This window comes from Hemiscyllium ocellatum, chromosome 35 (assembly GCF_020745735.1).
Source record: "Hemiscyllium ocellatum isolate sHemOce1 chromosome 35, sHemOce1.pat.X.cur, whole genome shotgun sequence".
In the NCBI taxonomy this organism is placed as follows: Eukaryota; Metazoa; Chordata; class Chondrichthyes; order Orectolobiformes; family Hemiscylliidae; genus Hemiscyllium; species Hemiscyllium ocellatum.
The window spans coordinates 46,982,726-47,010,149 of record NC_083435.1 but is presented as its reverse complement, the minus strand read 5'-3'; the positions used below and the strand labels follow the sequence as shown (position 1 = coordinate 47,010,149).

Sequence of the window (27,424 nt, the reverse complement as noted above, 5' to 3'; positions counted from 1 at the left end):
AATTTTAAAGAATCTAAGAATACTTGGAAGATTGTTATCAGTGCATCCATTGCCTCAGTAGCCAAATCATGCAATATCAGAGGAGGCAACCCATCATATCCTTCTAACATGTTCTCAGCTGAAGATCGCTATTGAAGTTACGTTTCTGGAATTCTGCACACTGAAATCCACCTTTAATAATTTGCTAAACTTTTCTCGGAAAATAAATTGTGATCCAGATGTAGGAGTTACAGCAACTCAACCAATGTTTTCAAATGTAAAGTTTCAGCGCAGCAGGAGGACTTTCAATCATTATACATGCAGTAACTCCTGAAAACGGCGATAAAATTCATCCCAGTCCGACCTGCTCTTCCTCCAGCATCCTGTGATCTATTATCTGTATTTCTTGAAGTTTACCATGGAATGTATTTCAATCAACCTCTCGGATGATACACATGATAACAATCAGACATTTTTAGTCCCCTTGCGGTTTCCTTTGATGATTATTTATTTGTGTATCTGTTTGGTTGAGATTAGATTAGACTCCCCACGATGTGGAAACAGGCCCTTTGGCCCAACAAGTCCACACCGACCCTCCAAACAGTAACCCACCCTGACCCGTTTTCTTCTGACTAATGCTATGGACCAATTCACCTAACCTACACATATTTGGACTGTGGGAGAAAACCCACACAGACACGGGGAGAATGTGCAAATTCCACACAGACAGTCACCCAAGGCTAGGATCGAACCTGGAACCCTGGTGCTGTGAGACAGCAGTGCTAACCACTGAGCCACCATGCCGTGCCCATGCAATGAAAAGGAGTGGGGGGTAGCTGAATTCCTTGGCTGAACTCCAGTTGACTGTGTCCTGACACCTGTGATTACTGTTTGCTTAAATGGATAAAGGTAAAGTTGTGTTCTTTGTCATGAGGAACATTTCCTCCTTACCCTCATCGTCTTTGTTTTATCCCTATGCTGGAATTTATAACTTGTCAAGATATTACAGAGGGTGGATTGCATATGGAATGAATTTTCTAAGGAAATGGTGGATGTGGGTACAATTACATCATTTAAAAATGATTTGGAGATGCCAGTGTTGGACTGGGGTGTACAAAGTTAAAAATCACACAACACCAGGTTATAGTCCAACAGGTTTAATTGGAAGCACACTAGCTTTCGGAGCGACGCTCCTTCATCAGGTGATTGTGGAGGGCTCGATCGTAACACAGAATTTATAGCAAACATTTACAGTGTGATAACTGAAATTATGCATTGAAAAGACATTTGGAAAAGCACCTGAATAGGACCAGGATCTGGCAGGTGTAACTAGTTTATTTTGGGATTATGTTCGGCATGCACTGATTGGTCAGAAGGGTCTGTTTGCATGCTGTATGACTCTATATGTAAAATATGTTGCTGAATGGATTGGGTTTTGTATGATTTCTTTCCCCATACACCTATGATGCTCTAACATGTTATTATTTTGCATAGTGGAAAATGCAATTTGAAAGCAATGGAACCTTATTGATGAATAATTTGACACATAAATTGCTGTGATTTTCCTAACTACAAACTTACCTTCAATTCTTTCTCAGTCAGAGCATTACGTCTGCGTAACTGAATTGTGTTCTCCATGGAGCTTCCAAAAACATTGAATTGAATTTGCATATTGATTTCTTCTTCCCTCTCCAGAAATGCAATGTGATATCGTGATAAACCTTCCAAGGCAATCACAGTGTCCTTCAATGAAGCAAAAACTGACTTTTAGATTCATGGAATTATTTCAGCATATGAAGGGCAGACATTTTCCCTGCATACTGACCTCAACTGCAATTCAGACATCAATTTATCATACGGTTCCAATTTTACACTTCACAGGATAGTCATTGCAATGTCTTAGAAATGTTGATCATGGAAAATTGTCACTGTTTTTAAACTTTATGGCAGATTTTCAACATCTTGCATCTGCCAGCACCCGGCCCATATCCCTCCAAACCCTTCCTATTCATATACCCATCCAAATGCCTCTTAAATGTTGCAATTGTACCATCCTCCACCACATCCTCTGGCAGCTCATTCCACACACATACCACCCTCTGTGTGAAAAAGTTGCCCTGGAGGTCTCTTTTATGCCTTTCCCCTCTCACCCTAAACCTACGCCGTCTAGTTCTGGACTCCCTGACCCCAGGGGAAAGACTTTGCCTATTTACCCAATCCATGCCCCTCATTATTTTGTAAACCTCGATAAGGTCACCCCTCAGCCTCCGGCGCTCCAGGGAAAACAGCCCCAGCCTGTTCAGCCCCTCCCTATAGCTCAAAAAAGATAGAGTGAAATTTGTTAAGTGTTTTCAGGAAAGTTTCCGCATGCAGTGGAGAGAGGGTCCTAATCAGGAGGGGACAAAACTCGACCTACTCTTGGCAAACAGTGTGGGACAGGTGACAGACAGTAGGGGAGCACTTTGGGACCAGTGACCATAGTTACGTTCATGTTAAAACAGTTATGGAGAGGGACAAAACCAGTCCACGGGTTCAAGTTCTAAATTGGGGAATAACAAATTTTGATGGAATCAGACAGGAGCTTGCAGAGTTTAATTGGAGTAGTTTATATGCAGGCAAATGGACCTCCAGAAAGTGTGAGGGCTTGAAACATGAGATAATGTGAGTTCAAGGTCTATATGTTCCTGTGAGGGTGAAAGACCAGGGGGGCAGGAATAGGGAACATTGGATGACAAGAGATATTGAGGCTTTGACCAGAAAAAAGGCATGGGTCAGATCCAGGCTAGTAGGATCAAGGGGTTCCCTGGGAATACATAGTTTACTGCAGGACTTTACTGAAGAAGGAAATCTAGAGGGCAAAAAGCCAGCACGAGATAGTTTTTCTGAGAAGATTAGGGTGAATCCAAAGAGATTCTTTAAGTATAGCAGAGGAAAAAGAATAGTTGGAGAAAGAATAGGACCCCTGAAAGACTAAATTCGGCATACAAAGTTAAAAAACACACAACACCAGGGTATAGTCCAACAGGTTTAATTGGAAGCACACTAGCTTTTGGAGCGATACTCCTTCGTCAGGTGATAGTGGAGGGCTCGATCGTAACACAGAATTTCTGTGTTACGATCGAGCCCTCCACTATCACCTGATGAAGGAGCGTCGCTCCGAAAGCTAGTGTGCTTCCAATTAAACCTGTTGGACTATACCCTGGTGTTGTGTGATTTTTAACTTTGTACACCCCAGTCCAACACTGGCATCTCCAAGTCATAAATTGGGCATGTATGTGTTGAACCGCAGGAGATGAACGAGGTTTTCATTGACTACTTCTGTGTTCACTGTGAAGAAAGATATCAGGATATGAGAACTTGGGCAAGTTAGTGGTGACATCTTGGGGATAGTCCATATCACAGTAGAGGAGATGTTGAATGTATTAGGATGTATGCAGATGGATAAAGCTCCTGAAGATGGATATATCCAAGAACGCTGCAAGAGGCTAGAGAAGAAATTGCGAGGACCTTGGCTAGCATATTTGCATCATCCTTAGCCAAGGGTGAGGTTCCAGAAGACTGGAGGGTAGCAAATGCTGTGCCATTATTCAAGAAAGGCAAGTAACAGCCTGGGAACTATTGACCAGTGAGCTTAACTTCTGTGGTCGGTAAGTAACTTAACAAGATTCTTCATGCATTTGGAAAGACAGGAGCTTGATTAGGTGTAGTCAGCACGGCTTTGTGCATGGGTGAAAATGCCTCACAATTTTTTCAGAGTTCTCTGATGACATAACCAGGAGGGTTAATGAGGGAAGGGTGGTAGATGTAGTCTATATGGATTTCAGTAAGGTCTTTGACATTGCCCCTCCCCCAAGTCCCTCCACCCTAACTTTTATATTAGCCTGCTTGGCACAATTTCCTCATTCCTGAAGAAGGGCTTATGCCCAAAACGTCGATTCTCCTGTTCCTTGGATGCTGCCTGACCTACGCTTTTCCAGCAACACATTTTTCAGCTCTTTGACAGATAGGCTGCTCTGGAAGATTAGATCACATGGAATCCAGGGAGAGCTGGCAAACTGGATACACAATTGGCTTGACGGTAGGAAGCAGAGGGTAAGAGTGAAGGATGCTTGTCGGACTGGAGGCCTGTGACTAGTGGTGCGCCTCAGGGGCCCACTGCTGTTTGTTGTCTATATCAATGATCTGAATAAGAATGTACAGGGCGTGATTAGTATGTTTGCAGATGACATTAAAAGAGACAGTACTGTGGACAATGAGGCGTGGAAATTGCAGCAGGATTTTAATCAGCTGTGGAAGTGGGCTGAGAAAGGTCAAATGGAGTTTAAGATAGAAAAGTGTGAGGGTGTAAATTTTGGAAAGTCAAATCAAGATAGGAGTTTCATGGTGAATGGTAGGGCCTTCAGGAGTGTAGTGGAACAGAGGGACCTTGGAATTCAGGTGCATGGCTCTCTGAAAGTGGAGTCAGGGCAGTGAAGAAGGCTTTTTGTACACTGACCTTCATCGGTCAGGGCATTGAGTATCTAAGTTATGTTGCACATGTACAGGACATTAGTCAGGCCACACTTGGAACTTTTTGTTCAGTTTTGGTCACCTTGCTCTAAGAAGGATGTTATCAAACTGGAAAGAGTGCAGAAGACATTTACAAGAATGTTGGCGGGACTCAAGGCTCTGAGTTATGGGGAGAGATTAGATAAGCTAGGACTGTTTATTTAGAGGATAGGAAACAAGGGGGTGCTGATACAAGTGTAAAGTGAAAAGCAGGGAAAGGGTGAATGCACCAAGTCTTTTGACCAGCAGAAGTAGTTGAGGCGGGTACATCAACAACATTTAAAAGCATTTGGCAAATACATGGATCGGAAAGGTTTAGAAAGATATGGGCCAAGTGCAAGGAAAGGGGGTTAGCTTGGATGGACATTTTGGTTGGGCTGATGGGCCTGTCTCCATGCTGTAGGATTCTTAGACTGTATGGCAACTTGCCTATTGCACAGCGACACTCTTACACAGCTTTGAATGCTATGGCTAAAAACTAAACACGTAAGTTACACAAAAGCATCAACATACGACTTCCAATAGGATCTGGTATTTCTGGTATCTATGCTGGCCACTAGAGAGATCCCGGAGACTGGTAAGTAGCTAATGTTGTTCCTCTGTTCAAGAAGGGAAATAGAGGCAATCCAGGAAATAATAGACCGGTGAGTGTCGCATCGGTGAATTGGAAGCTGTTGGAGGCAATTCTTCAGTATAGGATTTGCATTCATATGGAAAAGCATGCCTCATTAGGGACAGTTAGCATGGGCTTTGTGTGGGGCAGGTCATGTCTTACTAACTTGACTAATGTTTCAAGGAGGTGCCGAAGGTGATTGATGAGGGTAGAAGCAATTAATGTTATTTACATGGATTTTAGTAAGGCAATCAACAAAGTCCCTCATGGCAGACTCATTCAGAGCCAGGGAACTATAGACCAGTGAGCCTGACATTGGTGGTGGGCAAGTTGTTGGAGGGAATTCTGAGGGACAGGATGTACATGTATTTGGAAAGACAAGGACTAATTAGGGATAATCGACATGGTGTTGTGTGTGGGGAAACATGTCTCACCAACCTGATTGAGTTTTTTGAGGAAGTAACAAAGAGGATTGATGAGGGCAGAGCAGTAGATGTGATCTTCAGTAGATGTGGACTTCAGTAAGGCGTTCGACAAGGTTCCCCATGGGAGACCGTTAGCAAGGTTAGATCTCATGGAATACAGGGAGAACTAGCCATTTGAATACAGAGCTAGCTCAAAGGCAGAAGACAGAGGGTAGTGCTGGAAGATTGTTTTTCTGGCTGGGGGCCTCTGACCAGTGGAGTGCCCCAAGGATCGGTACTGGGTCCACTACTTTTCGTTTATGTATATAAATCATTTGGATGTGAGCATAAGAGATACAGTAAGTTTGCAGATGACACCAAAATTTGAGGTATAGTGAAGAGAGAAAAAGGTTACCTCACATTACGATGGGATCTTGATCAGATGGGCCAATGGGCTGAGAAGTGGCAGATGGAGTTTAATTTAGATAAATGTGAGGTGCTGCATTTTGGGGATGCAAATCTTAGCAGGACTTAAACACTTACTGCTAAGGTCCTAGAGAGTGTTGAAGAACAAAGAGACCTTGGGGTGTAGGTTCGGAGCTCCTTGAAAATGGAGTTGCAGGTGGATAGGATAGTGAAGAAGGTGTTTGGTATGCTTTCCTTTATTGGTCAGAGTTCTGAGTACAGGAGTTGGGAGGTCATGTTGTGCTTGTGCAGGATATTGGTTAGGCCACTTTTGGAATACTGCATGCAGTTCTCATCTCCTTCCTTTCAGAAGGATGTTGTGAAACTTGAAAGGTTTCAGAAAAGATTGACAAGGATGTTGCCAGGGTTGGAGGATTTGAACTATAGAGAAAGGTTGAATGGGCTAGGGCTGTTTTCCCTGGAGCACCGGAGGCTGAGCGGCGACCTTATAGAGGTTTATAAAATTATTAGGGGCACATGGATAAGATAAATAGACAAGGTCTCTTCCCTGGGGTGGGGGAGTCCAGAACTTGAGGGCATAGGTAAAGAGTGAGAGGGGAAAGATATAAAAGAGACCTAAGGGACAACGTTTTCATGCAGAGGGTGGTGTGTGTGTGGAATGGGTTGCCAGAAGCAGTGGTGGAGGTGGGTTTAAAAGGCATCTGAATGGGAATATAAATAAGAAGGGTTTGGAGAGATATGTTCTGGGTGCTGGCAGGCGGGTCGAGATTGGGGTGTGATATCTAGTTGGCAGGAACATGTTGGACCGAAAGGTCTGTTCCATGCTGTACATCTCTATGACTCTATGACTCTACAATGTGTTTGTCACATCCTCAAAGAATTTAATAAGCTTTGTGAGTCACAAAGCTGTGCTGACTATCACAAATCAAGTTACAGTTCTCCAAGTAATCATAAATCCTGTCTCTCAGAGTCCTCTCCAATACTTTGCCTATCACATACATATGACCGGCTGGTCTGTAATTCCCAGGATTGTCCCTATTCCTTATCTTGAACAACGGAATAATATTTGCCACCCTTCAATCATCTGGTGCTACTCCAGAGGACAGTTAGGGCATAAGGAACATCACCAAAGTCACAGCAATCTCTTCTCTCACTTCCTGTAGTAACCTTGGGTATATCCCATTTGGCCCAGATGATTCATCTATCCTTAGGTTTTTCTAAATTTTCAGCACCTCCTCCTTCCTAACAATAACCTGTTCTAGCATACCGGCCTGTTTCATGCCGTCCACAGAAATGTCAAGGTCCTCTAAGTAGTGAATACTGAAGCGAAGTATTGATTAAGGACCTCCCCTACCTCGGCTGACTCTATGCACAATATCCCTCCACTATCCCTGGTTGGCCCTACCCTCACACTGGCCATCCTCTTGTTTCTCACATAAGTGTAGAATGCCTTAGGGTTTTCCTTAATTCTACCCACTAAATCTTTTGAATACCTCCTGCTAGCTCTCCTAAGTCCATTCCTCAGTTCCTCCCTGGCTACCTTGAAACCCTCTACAGACCTTTCTGATCCTTGCTTCTTCAACCTTAAGTAAGTTTCCCTCTTCCTCTTGACTAGATGTTCCACATCCCTTGTCAACCAAGGTTCCTTCACCCTACCATCCCTTCCTTGCCTCAGTGGGACAAACCTATCCAGCGCTAATCAGTAGGTACTTTCTCAAGTTAGCCATGACAACAAAAGAGAAAATGCTGGAAAATCTCAGCAGATCTGGCAGCATCTGAAAGGAGAGAAAAGAGCTGATGTTTCGAGTCTAACTGACCCTTTGTCAAAGCCATGACAACAACCTTGTTACTTCTGCACCTTTCCAAACTCTGCCTCCCAATCTGCTCCTCTGTGTCCCTGGTGCTATTGTGAGGGGGTGGGGGTTCTGTAGAAAACTCTCAATTAAGTGACTGCTCCTTTCCTGTTTCTGACTTCCACCCATGCTGCCTCTGAAGACAAACCCTCCTCGATGACTTCCTTTTTAGTAGCTGTGACACTCTCGCTGATTAGCAATGCCAAAGGTAGTGAACCTCTGTTACCTCACCCTATTCTTTTTGAAAATCTAAACCCTAGAACATCCAAGAACCATTCCTGCCCCTGTGATATCCAAGTCTCCAGAATGGCCACAACACCATTGTTCCAAGAACTGATGCATGCTCTCTAAGTTCATCACTCTTATTCCAGATACTTCTTGCATTAAAATAGTCCCTCTTCAACACATCACACTGACTACACCTTTGCCCTCGTAAGTGCCTATTCCACCTGAGAGACTCTCTGCATGCTGTATCTACCTGATCACTACCTACTCCATCAGCTCCGTTTCCCACCCCCTGCCAATCTAGTTTACACCCTCCCAAAGAGTTCTAGCAAACTTCCTGCTCAGGATATTGGTGGTACCCATCCTTCTTGTACAGAAAATATCCCAACGATCCACATTTCTGAAGCCCTCTCTCCTCCACCAGCCCTGCAGCCACATGTTCATCTGCACTCGCTCTCTGTTCCTAGCCTGCTCCTTGGATGCTGCCTGAACTGCTGTGCTCTTCCAGCACCACTAATCCCAGAATATGGTTTCCAGCATCTGCAGTCATTGTTTTTCCCTCTGTTCCTAGCCTCACTAGCACATGGCCCCGGTAGCGATCCTGAGATTACTACTTGGCTCGTCCTGCCTTTTAGCTTCCATCCTCATTCCCTATATTTTATCTTCAATTCCTCCTCCCTTTCCCTACCGATGTCACTCTTACAGATGTGTACCACAGCTTCCGGCTGCTCTCCCTCCCCCTAAAGATTATTTTACGATACATTCATAACAAGGAGATGAAAAGTTTGGTGCTGGACAAGCACAGCAGGTCAGGCAGCATCCAAGGAGCAGGAGAATCGATGTTTTGAGCATAAGTCCTTCAACTGGAATGAGGCTGATGAAGGGCTTTTGCTCGAAACATCGACCCTCCTGCTCCTCGGATGCTGCCTGACCCGCTGTGCTTTTCCAGCAACACACTCTTCAACTCTGATCTCCAGCATTTGCAGCCCTCACTTTCACCTCATCCATTGAAAGGAGTAAACCTCTGAGCCAGAAAGTTTATTAACGCTGTTAGGAAGAACTTAAACTATTTTGTCAGGTGCTGGTGCAGGGCAGGTTCATTCAATAAAAGTGAAGCTATGTGACCTCACTTTTACTGTTCGGTGTACTATAGAAAGACAGATGAGATAAGGATGTAGATTGACAGGTTGAATTGTGTTGTTCTTGTATTACAGAGACAGGGTTGAGGGACAGACAGGACTACCAACACAACATTTTGGGATCTAGGATCTTCAGGTGAGATAGAAGAAAGCATAAAAGAGGATATGGTGAAACATTATTAATGAAAGAATCAATTCCTCGAATGAGAAGGGATGATATCTTTGAAGAGTTGTCAAGTGAGGCTTTGTCCAATAGAGTTTAGGATGAAAAGGGGGCAGTGTTACTGTGAGGAATGTATTATAGGCCCCAAAACAGTCAGTAGGGAAAGGAAGAGGAGATACGGAGACAATTTACTGAATCATATGATCATAGAATTTACAGCACAGAGGGAGACCATTCCAACCACTGTGTCTGTACGGGCTCCTGACAGAACTGCCAAATGAGTCTCATTCTCCAGCTTTCTATCCATAGCCTTTGAAAATCGAATGTGTGAAGATAACAATAATGGTTCAGAAGGTGCAGGTTTCTTGACACAGTATTCAGGATAACTTCTTCTCCAAGCATTTAGATGGTCCTGCAAGGAACACTGCAGTACTGGACCAAATACTGGGGAACAAGGCTTGACATGTGTTTGAGGTATGAGTGATAGCGAACACAATGTAATATATTTAAATGAGAAAGGGATAAGAATGGATTGGGAAAAATTGGATTTTGGGAAGTTAGATTTTATTATTATTTGGGAAGATATTTCAAAATAGCAGATACTTAATCTATAGCAGAACAGTGGGAGTGTTCAAAAGTTGTTGAGGACAATATAGGTCAAATATGTTTTTTAAGATTAAATGTAGGAACAATAAGCCAATCGCCCTGGAGGTCTATAAATGTTCAGGATCAGATTTTAAAGAAAGGAAAAGGGAGGTGTATAACAGGTATCAAAGGAGCAAATCAATGGAGTCCCAGTGAACTGTATAGATGCACAAACACCATTATCCTCGATTAGGCCGATATCACCCAGCATCGAGGCACTGCCCACCCATAATCAGCTGCGATGGGCCGGGTGTATCATCCTTTTGACTGACACGAGACCCTCCCCCCCCAAGCAGATGCTCTACTCCCAGCTTTAAAACAGCGGATGAGCCCCAGGTAGACAAAGGAAGAGCTTCAGTGATAAACTCAAGAGTGGCATTCCCCTGACACCTGGGAATCACTGGCCCAAGACTGCTTAAAGCAGAAGAGGAGCATCTGGGAATATGTCAAACACATTGTGACTCACCTTTGGAAAAAAGTGGAAGCCAGACAAAAACAGTGAAAGGAGCACAATGCCACATCAATTTCCCCACCCATCCCGACCCACAACAACCTTCTGTAAGTCTAACAGAGCTTACGATAGCCACCAATGGACGCATCCTGAGGGTAGAGGAGAATCACCCATGTCTGTGAGGGAAAGCCAATGATAATGATGTTTTGTGTGCAGGGGAAGCTTGCCAAAGCAATTAGGAGATCAAAACAAGGACATTTAACCAACATTGGTGAGCAAGATATGAATTAGGGAGAATCCCAAAATCTTCTACAAGTGTATTACAGGGAAGAGAAAAACCAGGGAAATAGTGGGACTAAGGGGCAAATCTGTGGCTTGAAGCAGAGAGCATTAGTCAGTTATTAAGTAAGGACTTCACATCAGCCTTCATTCAGGAGAAGGTGGATTTGGGAAGATAGACTGTGAGGGTTCTTGAGCAGGTTTAATAGTGAGTGGGGAGGTACTAGAATTTTTAGTGCATTTATAACTGGACAATCCCAGGTCTGGATGAGTTAGATGCCAGAATGCTGTGGGAGTTGAGGGAAGAAATTCCATTGGTCCCAATCCAGAGCTTTCAAACATCTCTAGCCACAGGAGCAGTACCAGAGGACTGGAGCACAGCTAACATGGTTCCACTCATCACGATGTGTGATAAAGGCAAAGCAGGGTCTCCCAGACTGGTGAGTCTCCGATCAGTGCAGGGGTAAATATTGGAGCAAGTTTGGAAGGGCAGGCTTCATTTCCATATAGACAAGTGAGGTTTGATCAGTAATGCTTAGCATAGCTTTGTCGGGGGGTGGGCGGGGGTTGGGGCATGGTGGTCATGGTTCACAAATGGCACAGTGGCTCAGTGTTTAGCACTGCTGCCTCACAGCACCAGGGTCCCAGGTTCAATTCCTGCAGCAGGCAAATGTCTGTGTGGAGTTTGCATACCTCTGTGTCTGCATGGGTTTCCTCCTGGTGCTCCGGTTTCCTCCCACAATCCAAAGATGTGCAGGTTAGATGAATTGGCGAAGCTAAATTACCCATAGCGTTAGGTGCATTAGTCAGAGGGAAATGAGTCTGGGTGGGTTACTCTTCGGAGGGTGTGTGTGGATTTGCTAGGCCAAATGGCCTGTTTCCACACCGTAGGGAATCTAATCTAAGCCTCAATGAGGTGACAGAGTGTGGAGATGAGGGTCGTGCAGTTGATGTAGTGCATATGGATTTCAGCAAAGCCTTTGACAAGGTCCCACATGGGAAACTGATAGAGAAGGTCAAGGCTGTGGGGTCCAAGGTCATACAGCAAGTTCATAGAATCATAGAATCCCCTAGTGTGGAACAGGCCATTTGGCCCAACAAGTCTGCACCAACCCTCCAAAGAGTATCCCATCCAGACCCATTCCCTGTTACATTTACATTTCCTCTGACTCATTCACCTAAAATACACATGCCTGAACACTATGGGACAATTTAGCATGGCCAATTCCCCTAACTTGCACATCTTTGGACTGTGGGAGGAAACCGGAGCATCCAAAGGAAATCCATGCACAGTCATGGGGAGAGTGTGCAAACTCCACACAGACAGGTAGTCACCTGAGGCTGGAATCGAACCCGGGGCCCTGGTGCGATGAGGCAGCAGTGCTAACCACTGAGCCACTGTGTCACCTAGTTGGATCCAAAGTCACAGATTGGTCAAAGGGGCAGGCCGGTGGCACATGGAGTGCTAACCCTGATAAGTGTAGGTGATGTAATCAGGAAGGACAAACAGGAAGACCAATCATCTAGGAGAAGGTGAGGACCGCAGGTGTTGGAGATCAGAGTCGAAGAGTGTGGTGCTGGAAAAGCACAGCCAGTCAGGCAGCTTTCGAGGAGCAGGAGAATCGACGTTTCAAACATAAGGTCTACATCAGGAATGAAGTTCTTCCTGATGAAGAGCTTACACTTGAAATGTTGATTCTCCTGCTCCTCTGATGCTGCCTGACAGGTTGTGCTTTTCCAGCACCACACTCTTCGACGAAGAAGAAAACTCATACAGTAAATGGCAGGATCTTAGGAAGGACAGAGGAACAGTATAATCTCGGGGTGCTCGTGCACAGATACCTGGACATGGCATGGCAGCTGAAAAGGACAGTTAAGAAAGCAGATGGCCGAACGGTTGTGCAGGGCTTTGGCTCGGCCACAACTGGAGTACAGTGTGCAGTTCTCTCCTTCCCACTGTGCAGTGTGTGTGGGCAACATCCACCAGGTTGTTATCTGGGTTAAAGCATTTCAACTCGGCGGAGAGTCTGGATCAAGTTGGGTTGTTTTCTTTGGAGTAGAGAAGGTTGAGGGGAATCCTTACTGGGGTGAAGCTTCTGGATTACGAGGGGTGGAGGTAAGATAAATAGAAAGAAGCCACCCCACCAAAACCCCCTTAGCAAAAGGTCATTAACGAGGGGATATATGTTTAAGGTGAAAGTCTTAGACGGAGTTTCAGCAAAGAAAAGATACCCGGAAGATGGTGGGAATCTGGAATGTTGCCCGGGACATTCGTTGAGATGGATAACCTGAGAACATTTAAAACGTGGTTGGATGAGCACTTGAACTGCAATAGCATTCAAGATTCTGGGCTTACAGCTAGCATGTGAGACAAATGCATATTTAGTGTGCTTTTTGTGGTCTTGGACTGAGTGGAATGAAGTGCTCCTTCCATGCTGCAGAATTCCCTGAGTCTATGTTACTGGAGCAGGGGATACTGACTGGGGGCATGATGTCATCTCGAAAATTACAAGAAGAATAGGTAGAGTTGATAAATTGAAAATATCCAGCAGGAGATTTAAAGAGGATCTGAGGAACCTTATTTGTTTTGCGTCAAACCTATGGTGGGAGTGTGGGAGAGGCAGAAACCCTGATAACTTCGAAGAAGTATTTAGGTGGGCATTTGTGATGCCAAAGCATACACGGCTCTGGGCCTCTGGGCTTTGAAGGGCCTCTTCCACTGCCAGAGCACTCCATTATGCCGACCTTCAACCATTTTATGACAGGTTTGTGAATGTTGCAGAAACAGATAGGGTTCAAGGACAGTGCCAAAAGATAAACTGATGCAGAGCCATAAAGTGTTTGAGAATTTAGTTGCCAATTGGTGTCAAGATACCCAGCTATGTATCAGTTTATTAAGGATCAACATTTTCAAAGAATTAGAATTTGTGCCAATGCATTAACCATGCAGATAAAAAAAATCACTGTCCAATTTGATTGCAAACAGTAACAACTAACTATTATTAATATTAACAGTCATGGGAATATCTCAATGCCTGTTACTAACATTAACAGCAATGGGAATACCTGAATGCCTGTTATAAACATTAACAGCGATGGAAATATTTCAATGCCTGTTATAAACATTAACAGCAATGGGAATATCTCAATGCCTGTTATAAACATTAACAGCAATGGGAATACGTGAATGCCTGTTATAAACATTAACAGCCATGGGAATATCTGAATGCCTGTCAGTAGGAAGTCAAGCGTTTACCTGTGTCGATTGAAAACCACCACCATAGTTCTGTTGCTGAGTTAGCCATCTCACAATTGGTGCTGCATAGTCAATGTCATTCCTTGACAATGCCTGAAGTAAGGCATATGCAGTGGTTTCCACGGTTATAGCTGAAGCCTGTGCTGTTTCAACTGAATACAGGTTCTCACTCTCCAACAATGTTTTGTCAGCTTCCCAGTAACGAACATCAGAATCTGTCATTTGGGAAAAGGAATTAGCTGAGAATAAAGCTGATATGTCAAGGATTTTATTTTGCATTTGACCAAAAGAACAAAGGTTTTGCTGGTGAAAACCTCATCACTGATGTCTACAACATTTCCTCTGCTTCCAGCTCAGTGATGGGTCCTTTTGGTTGAAAAACAGAGGCATCTTAGAATTGAAAGGCTCCAGGATGAGCTTTAGGATCTCATCAGATGATGCTACAATTTTTACAAGATGTTAAGAACGTAGGGGCAGATGAAGCAATTCATAGCCTCGGTCTGGATGATTTTCTCACTCCCCTCCTGAGGGAGCATCACTGAACCTAGCTTTCACACAGTTCAAATCATTTCACACAATGTTAAGAAAAGATAGGATGTTCTAGATACTGCAAATGCCAGGGATCTTTGCAGGATTCCACCAACTGTACTGAAACACTATGGTCCAAGGTTAACCACATCCATGGTGAATGTTTTCCAGTAGATTTTTAACACTTGTATTACTTACATTTAGCTAGAAAGATGGAAAATTGCTCAGGTATGACCTCTCTCCCAACAATCAGACAAATCTACCTGGACAATTGCGACCTCATCAATCTATTATCACATGATAGCAAAGTGGTGTCAATCAACACTTGCTCAATGACAACACACTGTTACTAATGCTCAGTTTATTTTTTGTCTTACACACTTTTCTCATGACCACCTTCAGCATTTGGTGTAAGTATGAACAGAGAAACTGAATTTGAGAAGGAAGGAAAGTGCAGCTGTTCATTTATATCAAGGCAGCTTCTGATCGGATGTGGCATTAAGCAGCTGAAGAGAAACTCGAGTCAGGAGCAATCAGTGGTTGAAGTCATGTCTTCACTTAAAGGAAAGGGGATATGTCAATGTCCATTGAGTGTTGTCCAGTAACTCACAGAATTCATGTCTTTTCAGATGGAACATAGAACAATACAGCATAGAACAGGCCCTTCGGCCCACGATGTTGTCCCGAACATTTGTCCTAGCTTAAGCACCTATCCATGTACCTATCCAATTGCCGCTTAAAGGTCACCAATGATTCTGACTTTGTCACTCCCATAGGCGGCGTATTCCATGCCCCCACCACTCTCTGAGTAAAGAACCTACCCCTGACATCCCCCCTACACCTTCCACCCTTCACCTTAAATTTATGTCCCCGGGGAAAAAGTCTCTGACTGTCTACTCTATCTATTCCCCTGTTCATCTTATAATAGTGGAGTGAACTATAAAAATCATGCCCAGACTTGGACAAGTATCAAGCTGGGCCTGGTAAAGGATAAGTAACATTTGCACCACACAATGCTGAGCAGCAATCAGTTCCAACAGAAGAGAAAGTGACGATCATATCGCAACATTCAATGTCATTACCATCACATTATCCCTACTTTTGTTTTTAAATGTGCACTTACGATGCAAACCCTATTAGGCTACGGGCCAAGTATTGGAAATGAGGATTGAATAATTGGTGCTTGTTTTTGACTGGTGCAGAATCCATGAGCTTAAGAACCAATTTCTTCTGTATTGTAGACTACTATGATGCTACTGCTAGAAACCGTAGCACCGGGGTGGCATGGTGGCTCAGTGGTTAGCACAGCAGCCTCACAGCACCAGGGACCTAGGCTTGATACCAGCCACGGGCAACTGTTTGTGTGGAGTTAGCACATTCTCCCCATGTCTGCGTGGGTGCTTCAGTTTCCTCCCACAATCCAAAGATGTGCTGGTCAGGTGGATTGGCCATGCTAAATTGCCCATGGTGTTAGGTGTATTAGTCAGAGAGAAATGTCGAGAAATAAGGGAATGAGTCAGGGTGGGTTACTGTTTGGAGGGTCGGTGTGGACCTGCTGGCTGTAGGGCCTGTTTCCACACTGTAGGGATTCTAAGTTCTAAGTTCTATAATGTGTTAAAGGTTAACATTGGTCTAAAACTAAATTGGAACAGTTCTATAACCAATGGAGCTGGAACCATAGATCAGAGACAATGGGTTCTATAGCACCTAACCAGTTTTGGATTTCTCAGTCCCTGTTGACCACGTAGAAAGTACAAGTCTGGAAGTCAATGAAATACTCTTCAATTGCCTGGATGAGTGTGGCTCCCATAATGCTCATGAGAATGAACAGCAATGCAGTCAAAACATCCCATTGTTCGATGCCAACTCTTACACAACACACAGAAATATAGGAAAACACGTAGATCATTCAGCCCTTTAAGCCTGTTCCACCATTCAATGAGATTACCAACTGAACTGTGGCCTACTTCCATACGGCCGTTGGTCTACAACCCTCAATGTCTTTGCCTCACCAAAAAAATCACTTTCAGATTTAAAATTAACAATTGATCTATCATCAAGTGCTTAAAAGCAAATTACTGAGGATGCTGGAATCTGAAACCAGAAGAGAACATGCTGGAAAATCTCAGCAGGTCTGACAGCATCTGTAAGGAGAGAAAAGAGCTGACTTTTCGAGTCTAACTGACCCTATGTCAAAGCTAAAAAAAAGGAGGGAAATAGGGAGTATTTATACCAGGCTGAGAGAAGGTGAGTCATGGCTCCAGAAGCAAAGGTAGCAATAGAGAGGTGAGAATGACAGTGCAGAGAGAGATTATAGGGAGATTAGGAGCGGTCACCAGGAATGACCAAGGTTGAATCCAGTGACAAACTTTTGGACTATAACCTGGTGTTGTGTGAATTTTAACTTTGTGACAAACTTTGTGGGGATGGGGCGGGGGGGGGGGGGGGGGTAGGGGGGGGTTAAGGGGTGAAGCAGAGGGAAAATGAAAACCAGGGGAGAAGGGAAGCAAAGGGGGAAGAGGAGAGGAAAAAGGTGATGAGAGAGGGGGGAGCGAGAGAAAGAGAGACAATCAAGAAATAAGAGTTACAGAAAAAATACATATCAAAAAGATAAATAAAATAAATGAAATAGAATTACGGAGCAGAATGAAAACAGAGGGGTCAAGATGGGATAATCATCTGAAGTTGCTGAATTCAATGTTGAGACCGGCAGGCTGTATCATCAACTGCTGCTTGTGAAAGGGAGTTACAAATATACAGTGCACCAACTCACCAAACTCTTTCCACACTCCAGTACCTTATAATCGTGCAACTCCTCCCACCCAGAGAGAAATAAAGAGGAGCTCCAGAATGTGCATGTTCCCTGACAAAATGAGCACCACCCTGATGTGGAACCATGTCACCATGACTTCATTTTCACTGAGTAAATATAATGAATCCCCCTTCTTAGCAGTTCAATCCACACAACATTCATTGTGGCTGTACAAGGGGCAAATTTTCTTTCACCTTGTCAATAGTAATGAAGGATTGATAGTTCATGCTGGCCCAGCAAGCGACATCAATAACATTTCCATTAGTTTTAAAAATTATAATGACAACATACTATTGATATTCATTGATTATAAAAGTTCTCTGACTTCATAATGTCTCAAATACATTCCCCGCTCCCCCCACTGATTTGATGTGCAATCATGATTATGTTGTACAAAGAACAGCCAACTAACTGACAATTAACAATCAACCTATCAATGTGAAACTGTTTGAAGACTGGATATCAGCTAATTCTGGGATTCTTCATCAGAAGGCATTTCCAACATCAATTTGAGGGATGGGTTATGGAGATCAAGTCATGGTTTCATCTGCAATTTAGGCTGTAGGGTTGATATCCAGACGTTTCAGTCCCTGGCTAGGTATCATTATCAGTGGCAACCTCCAAGTGAAGCGAAGCTGTTGTCTACTGCTTTCTATTTATATCTTTCTCCTGGATGGGGTTCCTGGGGTTTGTGGTGATGTCATTTCCTGTTCATTTTCTGACGGGGTTGATAGATGGCATCTAGATCTATGTGTTTGTTTATGGCGTTGTGGTTGGAGTGCCAGGCCTCTAGGAATTCTCTGGCATGTCTTTACTTAGCCCGTCCCAGGATAAATGTGTTTTCCCAGTCGAATTGGTGTTTTTTTCATCCGTGTGTAGGACTATGAGGTAGAGAGGGTCGTGTCTTTTTGTGGCTAGCTGGTGTTCGTGTATCCTGGTGGCTAACTTTCTTCCTGTTTGTCCTACGTAGTGTTTGTGGCAGTCCTTGCATGGAATTTTGTAGATGACGTTGGTTTTGTCCATGGGATGTACTGGGTCTCTTAAGTTTATTAGTTTTTGTTGGAGAGTGTGGTGGGTTTGTGTGCTACTAGGATTCCGAGGGGTCTTAGTAGTTTCTGAAACTTCTTTGATGTATGGTAAGGTGGTTAGGGTTTCTGGCTGTGTTTGGTCTGCTCGTTGTGGTTTGTTCCTGAGGAATCTGCGCACTGTATTTTTTGAGTATCCATTCTTCTTGAATATGTTGTATGGGTGGTTCTCCTCTATTTTCCGAAGTTTGTCTGTGCTGCAGTGTGAGGAGGCTCGTTGGAATAGTGTTCTGATACAGCTTTGTTTGTGTGTGTTGGGATGGTTGCTGGTGTAGTTAAGTATTTGGTCAGTGTTTGTCAGTTTTCTATATACGCAGAACCTGAGCTACAAACCTTCACAAACCTTGCAAAAATTCATCTGCAATTCTACACCAACATCAGAGCAATGCCATTTTAGAACTACCGTGTATACAACCCACAAAATGCTGCACTCAAGCCAATCCCATTTTCCACACCCTGAGCTAGGATCTGATCCCTTCCTCCCCTTCTTTGTATGCTTTCTTTCAGGCCTGAAGACTTCTACAGTACAAAGTTCTGCCCGTCCTGTTATAGGGATGTGGCAGGACAGGCTGCACAAAATGATGGATGTATGCAAAATGGGCAATAAATGAGGCACGCAGGGGAACTGGGACAAACCTTGGCCAACAGTGTCTCTGCTCAGACTCGAGGATAAACAGGCTGCAGAATCCAGACAGGCTGCAGCTCCAGACAGACATTTTGCTGTTGTCCCATCAGCTGCAGACAACACTTGAATTTGAATAGAATGGAATTGACCTGAATGACATCCCAAGGACAATGGGAATCATCCACTTGTTTGCCAGACACAGGGGTGCCCCACACCCTTACTTGGAGAGGGCTATGTGCCCCCAACACCTCCAGGAATGAATGCTTAGGGGCCACCCCCGCCATCAACATGTCAGCACCTGGATGATCGAACCCTGATCGATAGAGGTTGACTGTGACAGAGAGAGAGCAAGCGTTTGAAAGGCAGACTGTGAGTGTAGGTGAGAGAGGGAGAGATGGAGTGTGAGTGCAAGAGAGAGAGACAGAGAAAGGGTGAAGCACGAGTGAGAGACAGACAGAGGGTGAGCACATGCACGTGGCAGAGACAGAGCATGAGCATGAGTGAGGGAGAGATAGAGACAGTGCATAAGAGAGATAGAGTGAGTGTGAATATAGGAGTGAGAGAGAGAGACAGCGAGAGCATGAGTGAGAGAGCAACAGACAGAGGGTGAGCATGAGTGTGTGAGAGAGAGACTGAATGTAAGAATGTGTGTGAGATAGAGAGAAAGAGAGAGAGAGAGAGATAAATAGACCATTGGCGTGAGTGAGAAAGACAGACAGAGAATGAGCACAATTGTGAGTGCAAGAGTCAGAGCATGAGTGTGTTAGAGAGAGAAAGAGAGAGACAGAGCTTGAGTACGAGTTAAGTAGCAAGATAGAGTGTGAGCACAAGTGAAAGAAAGAGGGGTGAACATGATTGAGAGAGAGAGAGAGAGAGACAGAGGATGAGCACGAGTGAGAAAGAGAGACACACACAGTGGGTGAATGCACAAGAGACTGAGAGACAGAGGGTGTACGTGAGTGAGAGAGAGAGGCAGAGTGTAAGAGAGACTGAGTGTGAATGCGAGTGTGAGAGCAAGAGAGAGACAGAGCATGACTGTGAGAGATACAGAGACAGACAGAGTGAGAGCATGAGTGAAAGAGAGAGAGGGTGAGGATGGGTGAGAGACAGAGAGAAACAAAGGGTGAGTGAGAGTGAAAGATAGAGAGAGTGAGAGCTACTAACAGAAAGAGAAGGAGGATGAAACAGAGGGTGTGAGTGAATGAGAGACCACATGAAGGAGACAGAGGGTGAGCACATGGGTGAGAATGAGAGAGAGAGCCAGAGCGTGAGGGCGACTGTGTGAGAGAGACAGAACATGAGTGATAAAGAGATACAGAGAGTGAGCGGTAGTGAAAGAGAGAGAGAGAGACAGACAGACACAGAGAGTGAGCATGAGTGTGATAGAGAGACAGAGAGAAAGAATGTAAGCATGGGAGAGAGAGAGAGACAGACAGAGCATGGTGAGTGAGAGAGAGGGAGGCGCAGTGAGCCCATGTGTGTGAAAGAGAGGGAAAGAAGGTGAGCGTGAGTGCAAGGGTGAGAGAGAAACAACATATAGGAGAGAGAGAGAGAGAGAGCGAGCGAGCGAGCGAGCGAGCGACAGCCAGACAGAGCATAAGTGCGAATGAGAGAAAGAGAGAGACAGAGAGAGATGGAGACACAGCATAGGAAAGACAGAGAGCGAGAGTGAGAGAGAGAGAAAAACAGAGGGTATGAAAGACAAAGGGTGAGCATGGTGTGAGATCAAGAGTTAGAGGGTGTGTGAGAGAGTGACAGAGTGTGAGTGTGTGTGTGAGAGAGTGACGGGGGGGGGAGTGTGTGTGAGAGTGACAGAGGGGGAGTGTGAATGAGAGACACAGACAGACAGAGCGTGAGAGAGCCAGAACCTGAGTGTGAGTGTGGGAGCAAGAGAAAGGCAGAGTGTGAGCATGGGTGTGAGAACACAGAGTGTGACTGTTGGTGTCAGAGTGAGAGACAGGGCAGGAGAGAGAGTGTCAGAGAGAGAAACAAAACATGAGCATGTGAGGGAGGAAGAGAGCGCGAGAGAGAGTAAGTGTGGGTGTGAGAAAGAGGGAGACAGAGCATGAGCATGAGTGTGAAAGAGAGACAGACAGAGGGTGAGTGTGAGTGAGAGAGACACAGAGAGAGAGAACGAGAGAGAGAGACAGAGGGTGAGCATGAGTGTAAGATCTAGGTAGAGTGTGAGCATAAGTGAGAGACAAAAAGACAGAGCATGTGAGATCCAGAGCCTGAGTGTGAGGGTGAGAGCAAGAGAGACGAGGCATGAGCATGAGTGAGAGAGAGTGAAAGACAGAAGGTGACAGAGAGAGATAGAGATAGAGCATAAGAGAGATGGAGTGTGAGAATGAGTGAGAGAGAGAGAGATACGTAGCTAGAGTGCAAGTAAGAGAGAGATAGACAGAGGGTGAGCATGAGTGTGAGATTGAGAGTCAGAGTGTGAGCAGGTGTAAAAGAGAGTGACAGAGGGTGAGCGTGAATGAGAAAGAGAGAGAGAGAGACAGAGAGACAGGGAGAGAGAGAGACAGAGCATTAGAGATCCAGAGGATGAGCATGAGTGTAAGATTGAGAACCAGAGCGTGACCGTGAGTGAGAGAGAGTGACAGAGGATCTATGTGAATGGAAGATAGACAGAGAGAGAGAGAGAGAGAGAGACAGAGAGCCTGAGCGATACAGAGCCTGAGTGTGAGAGCAAGAGAGAGACAGTGTGAGGGTGTGGGTTTGAGAATGAGAGACAGAGCATGAGTGCATGTCTGTGTGTGTGTGTGTGTGTGTGTGTGTGTGTGTGTGTGTGTGTGTGTGTGTGTGTGTGTGTGTGTGTGTGTGTGTGTGTGTGTGTGTGAGAGAGAGAGAGAGAGCGGGGGGGGGGGGATCGCCAGAGCGTGAGCGCAAGGGTGAGAGAGGGAGAGAATGTGATCCTGTGTGTGAGAGAGAGAGAGAGAGAGAGAGAGAGAAAGACAGAGAGAGAGCAAATGACAGAGCGTGAGCATGTGAGTGAGAGAGAGAGAGAGAGAGATAAGGTGAGAGTGACTGAGAGAGAGAGAAGGACAGAGGGTGAGCATGATTGAGAGAGAGACAGAGACAGAGCATGAGAAGGACAGACTGTGAGTATGAGTGTGAGCAACAGAGACAAAGCATGAGCACATGTGGGCGGATTGGTGGCACAGTGGGTGGCACGGTGGCACAGTGGTGAGCACTGCTGCCTCACAGCGCCAGAGACCTGGGTTCAAATTCCTGACTCAGGCAACTGACTGTGTGGAGTTTGCACATTCTCCCCGTGTCTGCGTGGGTTTCCTCCGGGTGCTCCGGTTTCCTCCCACAGTCCAAAGATGTGCGGGTCAGGTGAATTGGCCATGCTAAATTGCCCGTAGTGTGGGGTAAGGGGTAAATGTAGGGGTATGGGTGGGTTGCGCTTTGGCGGGTGGGTGTGGACTTGTTGGGCCGAAGGGCCTGTTTCCACACTGTAAGTAATCTAATCTAATGTCAGAGAGAGAGAGAAGGTGAGTGTGAGTGACAGAGAGAGCTAGAGACAGAGCACAAGAGAGGTAGAGCATGTGATAGAGAGAGAGTGAGAGCACGAAATAGAGGGTGACCGTAAGTTTGTGTGTGAGAGAGACAGAACGTGAGTGCGAGTGGCAGAGAGAGAGATAGAGCATAAGGAACCAAAAGAGAAAATGCTGGAAAATCTCAGCAGGTCTGGTAGCATCTGTAAGGAGAGAAAAGAGCTGACGTTTCGAGTCTAGTTGACTCTTTGTCAGAGCATAAGAAAGTTTGAGTGTGAGGATGAGAGCGAGACACAGCGAGAACACGATTGTGAGAACAATAAACAGACCATGAGTGTGTGAGAGCCAGAGAGAAACAGAGCATGAGTGTGAGTGAGAGAGAAAGGAGAGAGTGAACGTGTGTGTGAGAGAGAGAGAGAGACAAAGGATGAGCATGAGTGAGAGAGAGAGCGAGAGACAGCGCGTGAGGAGACAGAGGGTGACTCCAAGTGTGAGAGTGAAGGAGGATCAGAGCATGAGGGTGAGTGAGAGAATGTGAGAGAGAAAGACGGACTCTGACCAGAAGTGAGAGAAGCGGGAGAGAGAGACACAGCGCAACTGAGACAGAGGGGGAGTGTGAGAGTGAGAGACAGTTCGTGACTGCATACCTGAAAGCAAGTGTGACAGCGAGAGTCAGAGTGTGAGCAGGTGTGTGTGTGTGAGTGAGAGAGAGAGGGGGAGAGAGAGAGAGAGACAGAGAAAGAGCATGAAAATGACTGAATGTGAGTGCAACTGTGAGAGCGAGCAAGTGAAATGGAGTTTGAGTGTTGGTGTGACAGTGAGAGAGACAGAACGTGAGCACGGATGTGAGAGCGAGAGATGGCGTATGGGTGCGGGTGTGTGAGAGAGAGGGACAGAGGGTGAGTGCAGGTTTGAGAGCGAGTGAGAGGCACAGCATGAGTGTGGGTGTGAAAGAAAGAGAGAGAGTGTGAGCGTGACAGTGAGAGCAGGTATGTGAGAGGTGAACACAACAGCAAGATGCAGGTTGTGTGTGTGTGTATGTATGTGTGTGTGTGTGTGAGACTGTGTGTGTGAGATACTCTTTGTGTGTGTGTGTGTGTGTGTGTGTGTGTGTGTGACTGTGTGTGACTCTGTGTATGTGCGTGCATGCGTGTGAGACTCTGTGTGTGCGTGTGTGTGAGACTGTGTATGTGTGTACGTGTGTGTGTGCGTGTGTGACTGTGTGTGTTTGTGTGACTGTGCGTGTGTGTGACTGTGTGTGTGAGACTTTGTGTGACTGTGTGTGTGCATGTGTGTGAGTGTGTGTATGCGTGCATGTGAGACTCTGTGTGTGTGTGACTGTGTGTGTGTATGAGACTGTATGTGTGTGTGACTGTGTGTGTGTGACTGTGTGTGTGAGACTGTGTGCGTGTGACCGTGTGTGTGATTATGTGTGTGAGACTGTGTGTGACTGTGTGTGTAAGAGAGAGACTCTGTGCGTGTGTGAGACTGTGTGTGTAAGAGAGACTCCGTGTGTGTGTGACTGTTTGTGTGACTGTGTGTGACTGTGTGAGAGATTGTGTGTGCGCGACTCTGTGTGTGTGACTGTGTGTGACTGTGTGTGTAAGACTGTATGCATGTGTGTGAGACTCTGTGTGTGTGTGAGAGAGAGACTGTGTGTGACTGTGTGTGTGTGTGTGTGCGACAGTGTGTGTGAGACTCTGTGCGTGACTGTATGTGTGAGACTGTGTGTGTGTGACTGCATGTGTGTGAGACTCTGTGTGTGTGTGAGAGACTGCGTGTGTGAGACTGTGTGTGTGACTGTGTGTGCGAGACTGTGTGTGCGTGCGACTGTGTTTGTGTACGACTGTGTGTGTGGGTGTGTGAAAGCACGTGTGGCAGCTCACACAACAGAGAGTCTGAGAGAAGCTGTTGAAATGGAGATGGTTGAGATATTCATGTTCCTGGAATTGATGATCACCAATAATCTCTCCTGGTCCATTCAAGTCATGGCAATGGGTAAGAAAGCACAACAATGCCTCCCCTTTCTCAGGACAGGAAGGATATTGAAGTTTTAAGGGGGGTATTGCAGGTTCCCTTATTGAGAAACACAAGTCAAACAGACAAGGGTTGACAGAGGAAATGAAGAAAAGTGGCTGGTATCCATCACAGACATCAGCACAACAGATAGATAAACAGAAATGGAATAAAACTAAAAAGGAAGGATAATGTTGGTGTACCAATTTCCAGGCCTAATTGAACAAGTGAGTTACTTTGCAAGTAGATGGAGAAAGGAGCAAGAACAAGTTAAAGAGCTGCAGGACAGAATACACGAGTGAGAGCAGGGAACAATGTAAAACACTGCAGCCACTGCAACAGAATCGGACACACAGAAGTAGTGTGCTGGGAAAAGCATGGGGCACCCCCAAACACCACCCGGAACACCGTGGAACCGCGAGGATCCCGAGGTCAGCACAGCTGACAGCCAGCTGCTTCCAGGAGGGAGGCTGAGGGAGAGGGGAGGAAATGTGCGATGCTAGGAGAAACAGGAGCAGCTGCATGCATCACAAACTTACCCTGACCCCACACAAATACAATTATTCACTTAGCCGGGGTAGGAGGGGATAAAACACCAGCTTACTGAAGTGAAACAACCCTTGTAGAAATAAACAATATTATATGACCCCATGAGATTCTATGTCTGCCAAAACAGTGAGGGCACCATAATGGGCACTGACCTCATGAGAGAATATAATGTTCTAGTCCATTGTGCAAAAGGGAAATTGATTTGGCTCAGACAGGACGGTCAAAAGACTGAGATTATGAAACTTACAAATCAACTTGAAACTATGAGAGTGGCTACAGTCACCATTAGGGACTGGAACCTGGAAAAAGGGGGATTCAGAGCCATCTGTCCCTCTGTCCCCGGAGCCTGGGCAGAAACAAAGTGAGGTACAGATCTAGTTAACATAGACCCCTGTAAGGATTCCCGGACCGGAGCATAACCCCCCACCGGCAATACCCAATAAAACCCGAAGCAGGAAAAGCTGTTGTGGAGATAGTGAAAAGACTAGCGAGACAGGGAATCCTGAAAGAAACCATAAGTGCAACTAATTCCCGGACATGGCCAGTAATAAAGCCTGATGGAAGCTACAAGCTCGCCATTGATTATCCAGGACTAAGTAAGGTCACCCGCAAATTGCACCCCATTGTAACAGACCCCCTCCACCATTTTAAACAGCTTGGCCCCCAAGCGCAAGACCTTTAGACATAGCCAAGGTTTCTGGTCTATCCCGTTACAACCTGAGTCCCAGAATAAATTTGCCTTGACAGTAAGCAACAGGCAGTATACATGCATTCTCCTGCCACAAGGGGTTCACAACAGCCCCATTATTTTTCACAGGGTGATGACGGACATCCTGAAGAGAATAGATTTACCAGAGGGTAATACTGCCCTCCAATATGTAGATAATATCCTAATCACCTCAGGGTTTGAGTCAGGGTACCAGGAAGCTTTAGGGCTAGTATTGCAGGAACTGGCAACTGCAGGGTTAAAGGTCAGCCCCACAAAGGCACAGATGAGCAAGACATAAGTCTTATACCTGGGACACCTTATATCCCAGGTACTCAAAGAAATACCCAATGACAGCAAGAAGACAATCCAACAGATGCCACGACCTGCCACTGTCAGGGGGGTCAGAAAGGTCATGGGGCTTTTCTACTTCAGTCAGAGGTTTATACCCGAGTTCACAAAATCGACTCAACCGATCCACACTAAACGCACCCTAATAGAAATGCAAAACACAGGGAAAGTGAGGGCTGTCTCCAATATGAGAAGGGCAAATTGGGAGGCAGTTCCTTTACCCCCCCAAGTCAGTCCGTGGTAATAGTTAGGGACATGGGAGAAAACCCAGCTGAGGGAATTCTAGACACAGGAGAACCGCACGCCTGTGGGGATATAGATAGGGATGAAGATAGGGAGAGAGTAAAAGATGCTCCCCTAGACACAGTCACAGAGACCATCTTCATGGATGGGTCATGAAAAAACGTAGCAGTGTCGCCCCCAAACAGGAGGACTGTGGTAAATAATAAATTAGAAACAGTTATGTCTGGAAAGATTAATGGAAGTGAGTCCGCACAGGTAGCAGAACTGGGAGCACTTACCAAAGCACTGGAATTAGCAAAAGGAAATATTGTGAATATATATATATATATATACAGACAGTCAATATGCCTTTGGTGTAGTCCAGTACTACATGGTGGTATGAGGTAGAAGGGGGTTCACCACTACAGGGGGAACCCCTATCAGACACCAGTTCAGAATTCAGGCACTGTGGTGTGCCAGTGAACAGCTGAAAGAGGCTGCAGTAATAAAAATAAAAGCCCATCAAAAGGAGCCAGTAAAAGAGAGCCCAGGTTGGCTAAAATTCAAAGGAAACCCGGCAGCAGACCGAGCTGCACAGAAAACACTAGAACAAGAAGCCATTAACAAACCTGCAATAGCTACTATTGAATGAGCAAAGGATGCTATCCAAATTCAGCAGTGACAGAAAGACACCCCACAGGAAAAGAGAGAGAGAGAGAGAGAGCAATGGAAACTGCAGGGGGCATGCAAAGGGGAGGATGGGGTCTGGAGGTGAGCAGACAAGGTGGTAGCACCAGTGTGTATACAGAACACATTGCTTAAACTGCACACTGGGCTCTCCCATACAGGTAGAGAGGCCACGATAGCAAGCCGAGGGAGAGAGTGGTGGTGAAATTGAATGGGAAGAGATGCGGCCAACTCCTGCCGCAGGTGCATGGTTTGTGTACAACATAACCCAGAGAGACCCATAAACGTTAGGATGGGACACCAGCCCAGACCTAGGGGATCCTGAGAACACCTTCAGATAGATTTTACAGGGCTGCTAC

The 27,424-nt window shown here is 45.5% G+C and overlaps 1 protein-coding gene across 1 annotated transcript in view; it reads right to left on the bottom strand.

Annotated features, from left to right (window-relative positions):
• Window positions 1–27,424, bottom strand: part of LOC132832662 (complement C4-like) — a 230,046-nt gene that overhangs the window by 51,824 nt on the left and 150,798 nt on the right. Inside the window, exons 29-30 of the mRNA XM_060850740.1 lie at window positions 13,982–14,196; window positions 1,561–1,722 (exon numbers count right to left, since the gene is read on the bottom strand). Of these exons, the coding sequence (XP_060706723.1) occupies window positions 1,561–1,722; window positions 13,982–14,196 (377 nt within the window). The remainder of the gene's footprint in view (window positions 1–1,560; window positions 1,723–13,981; window positions 14,197–27,424) is intronic.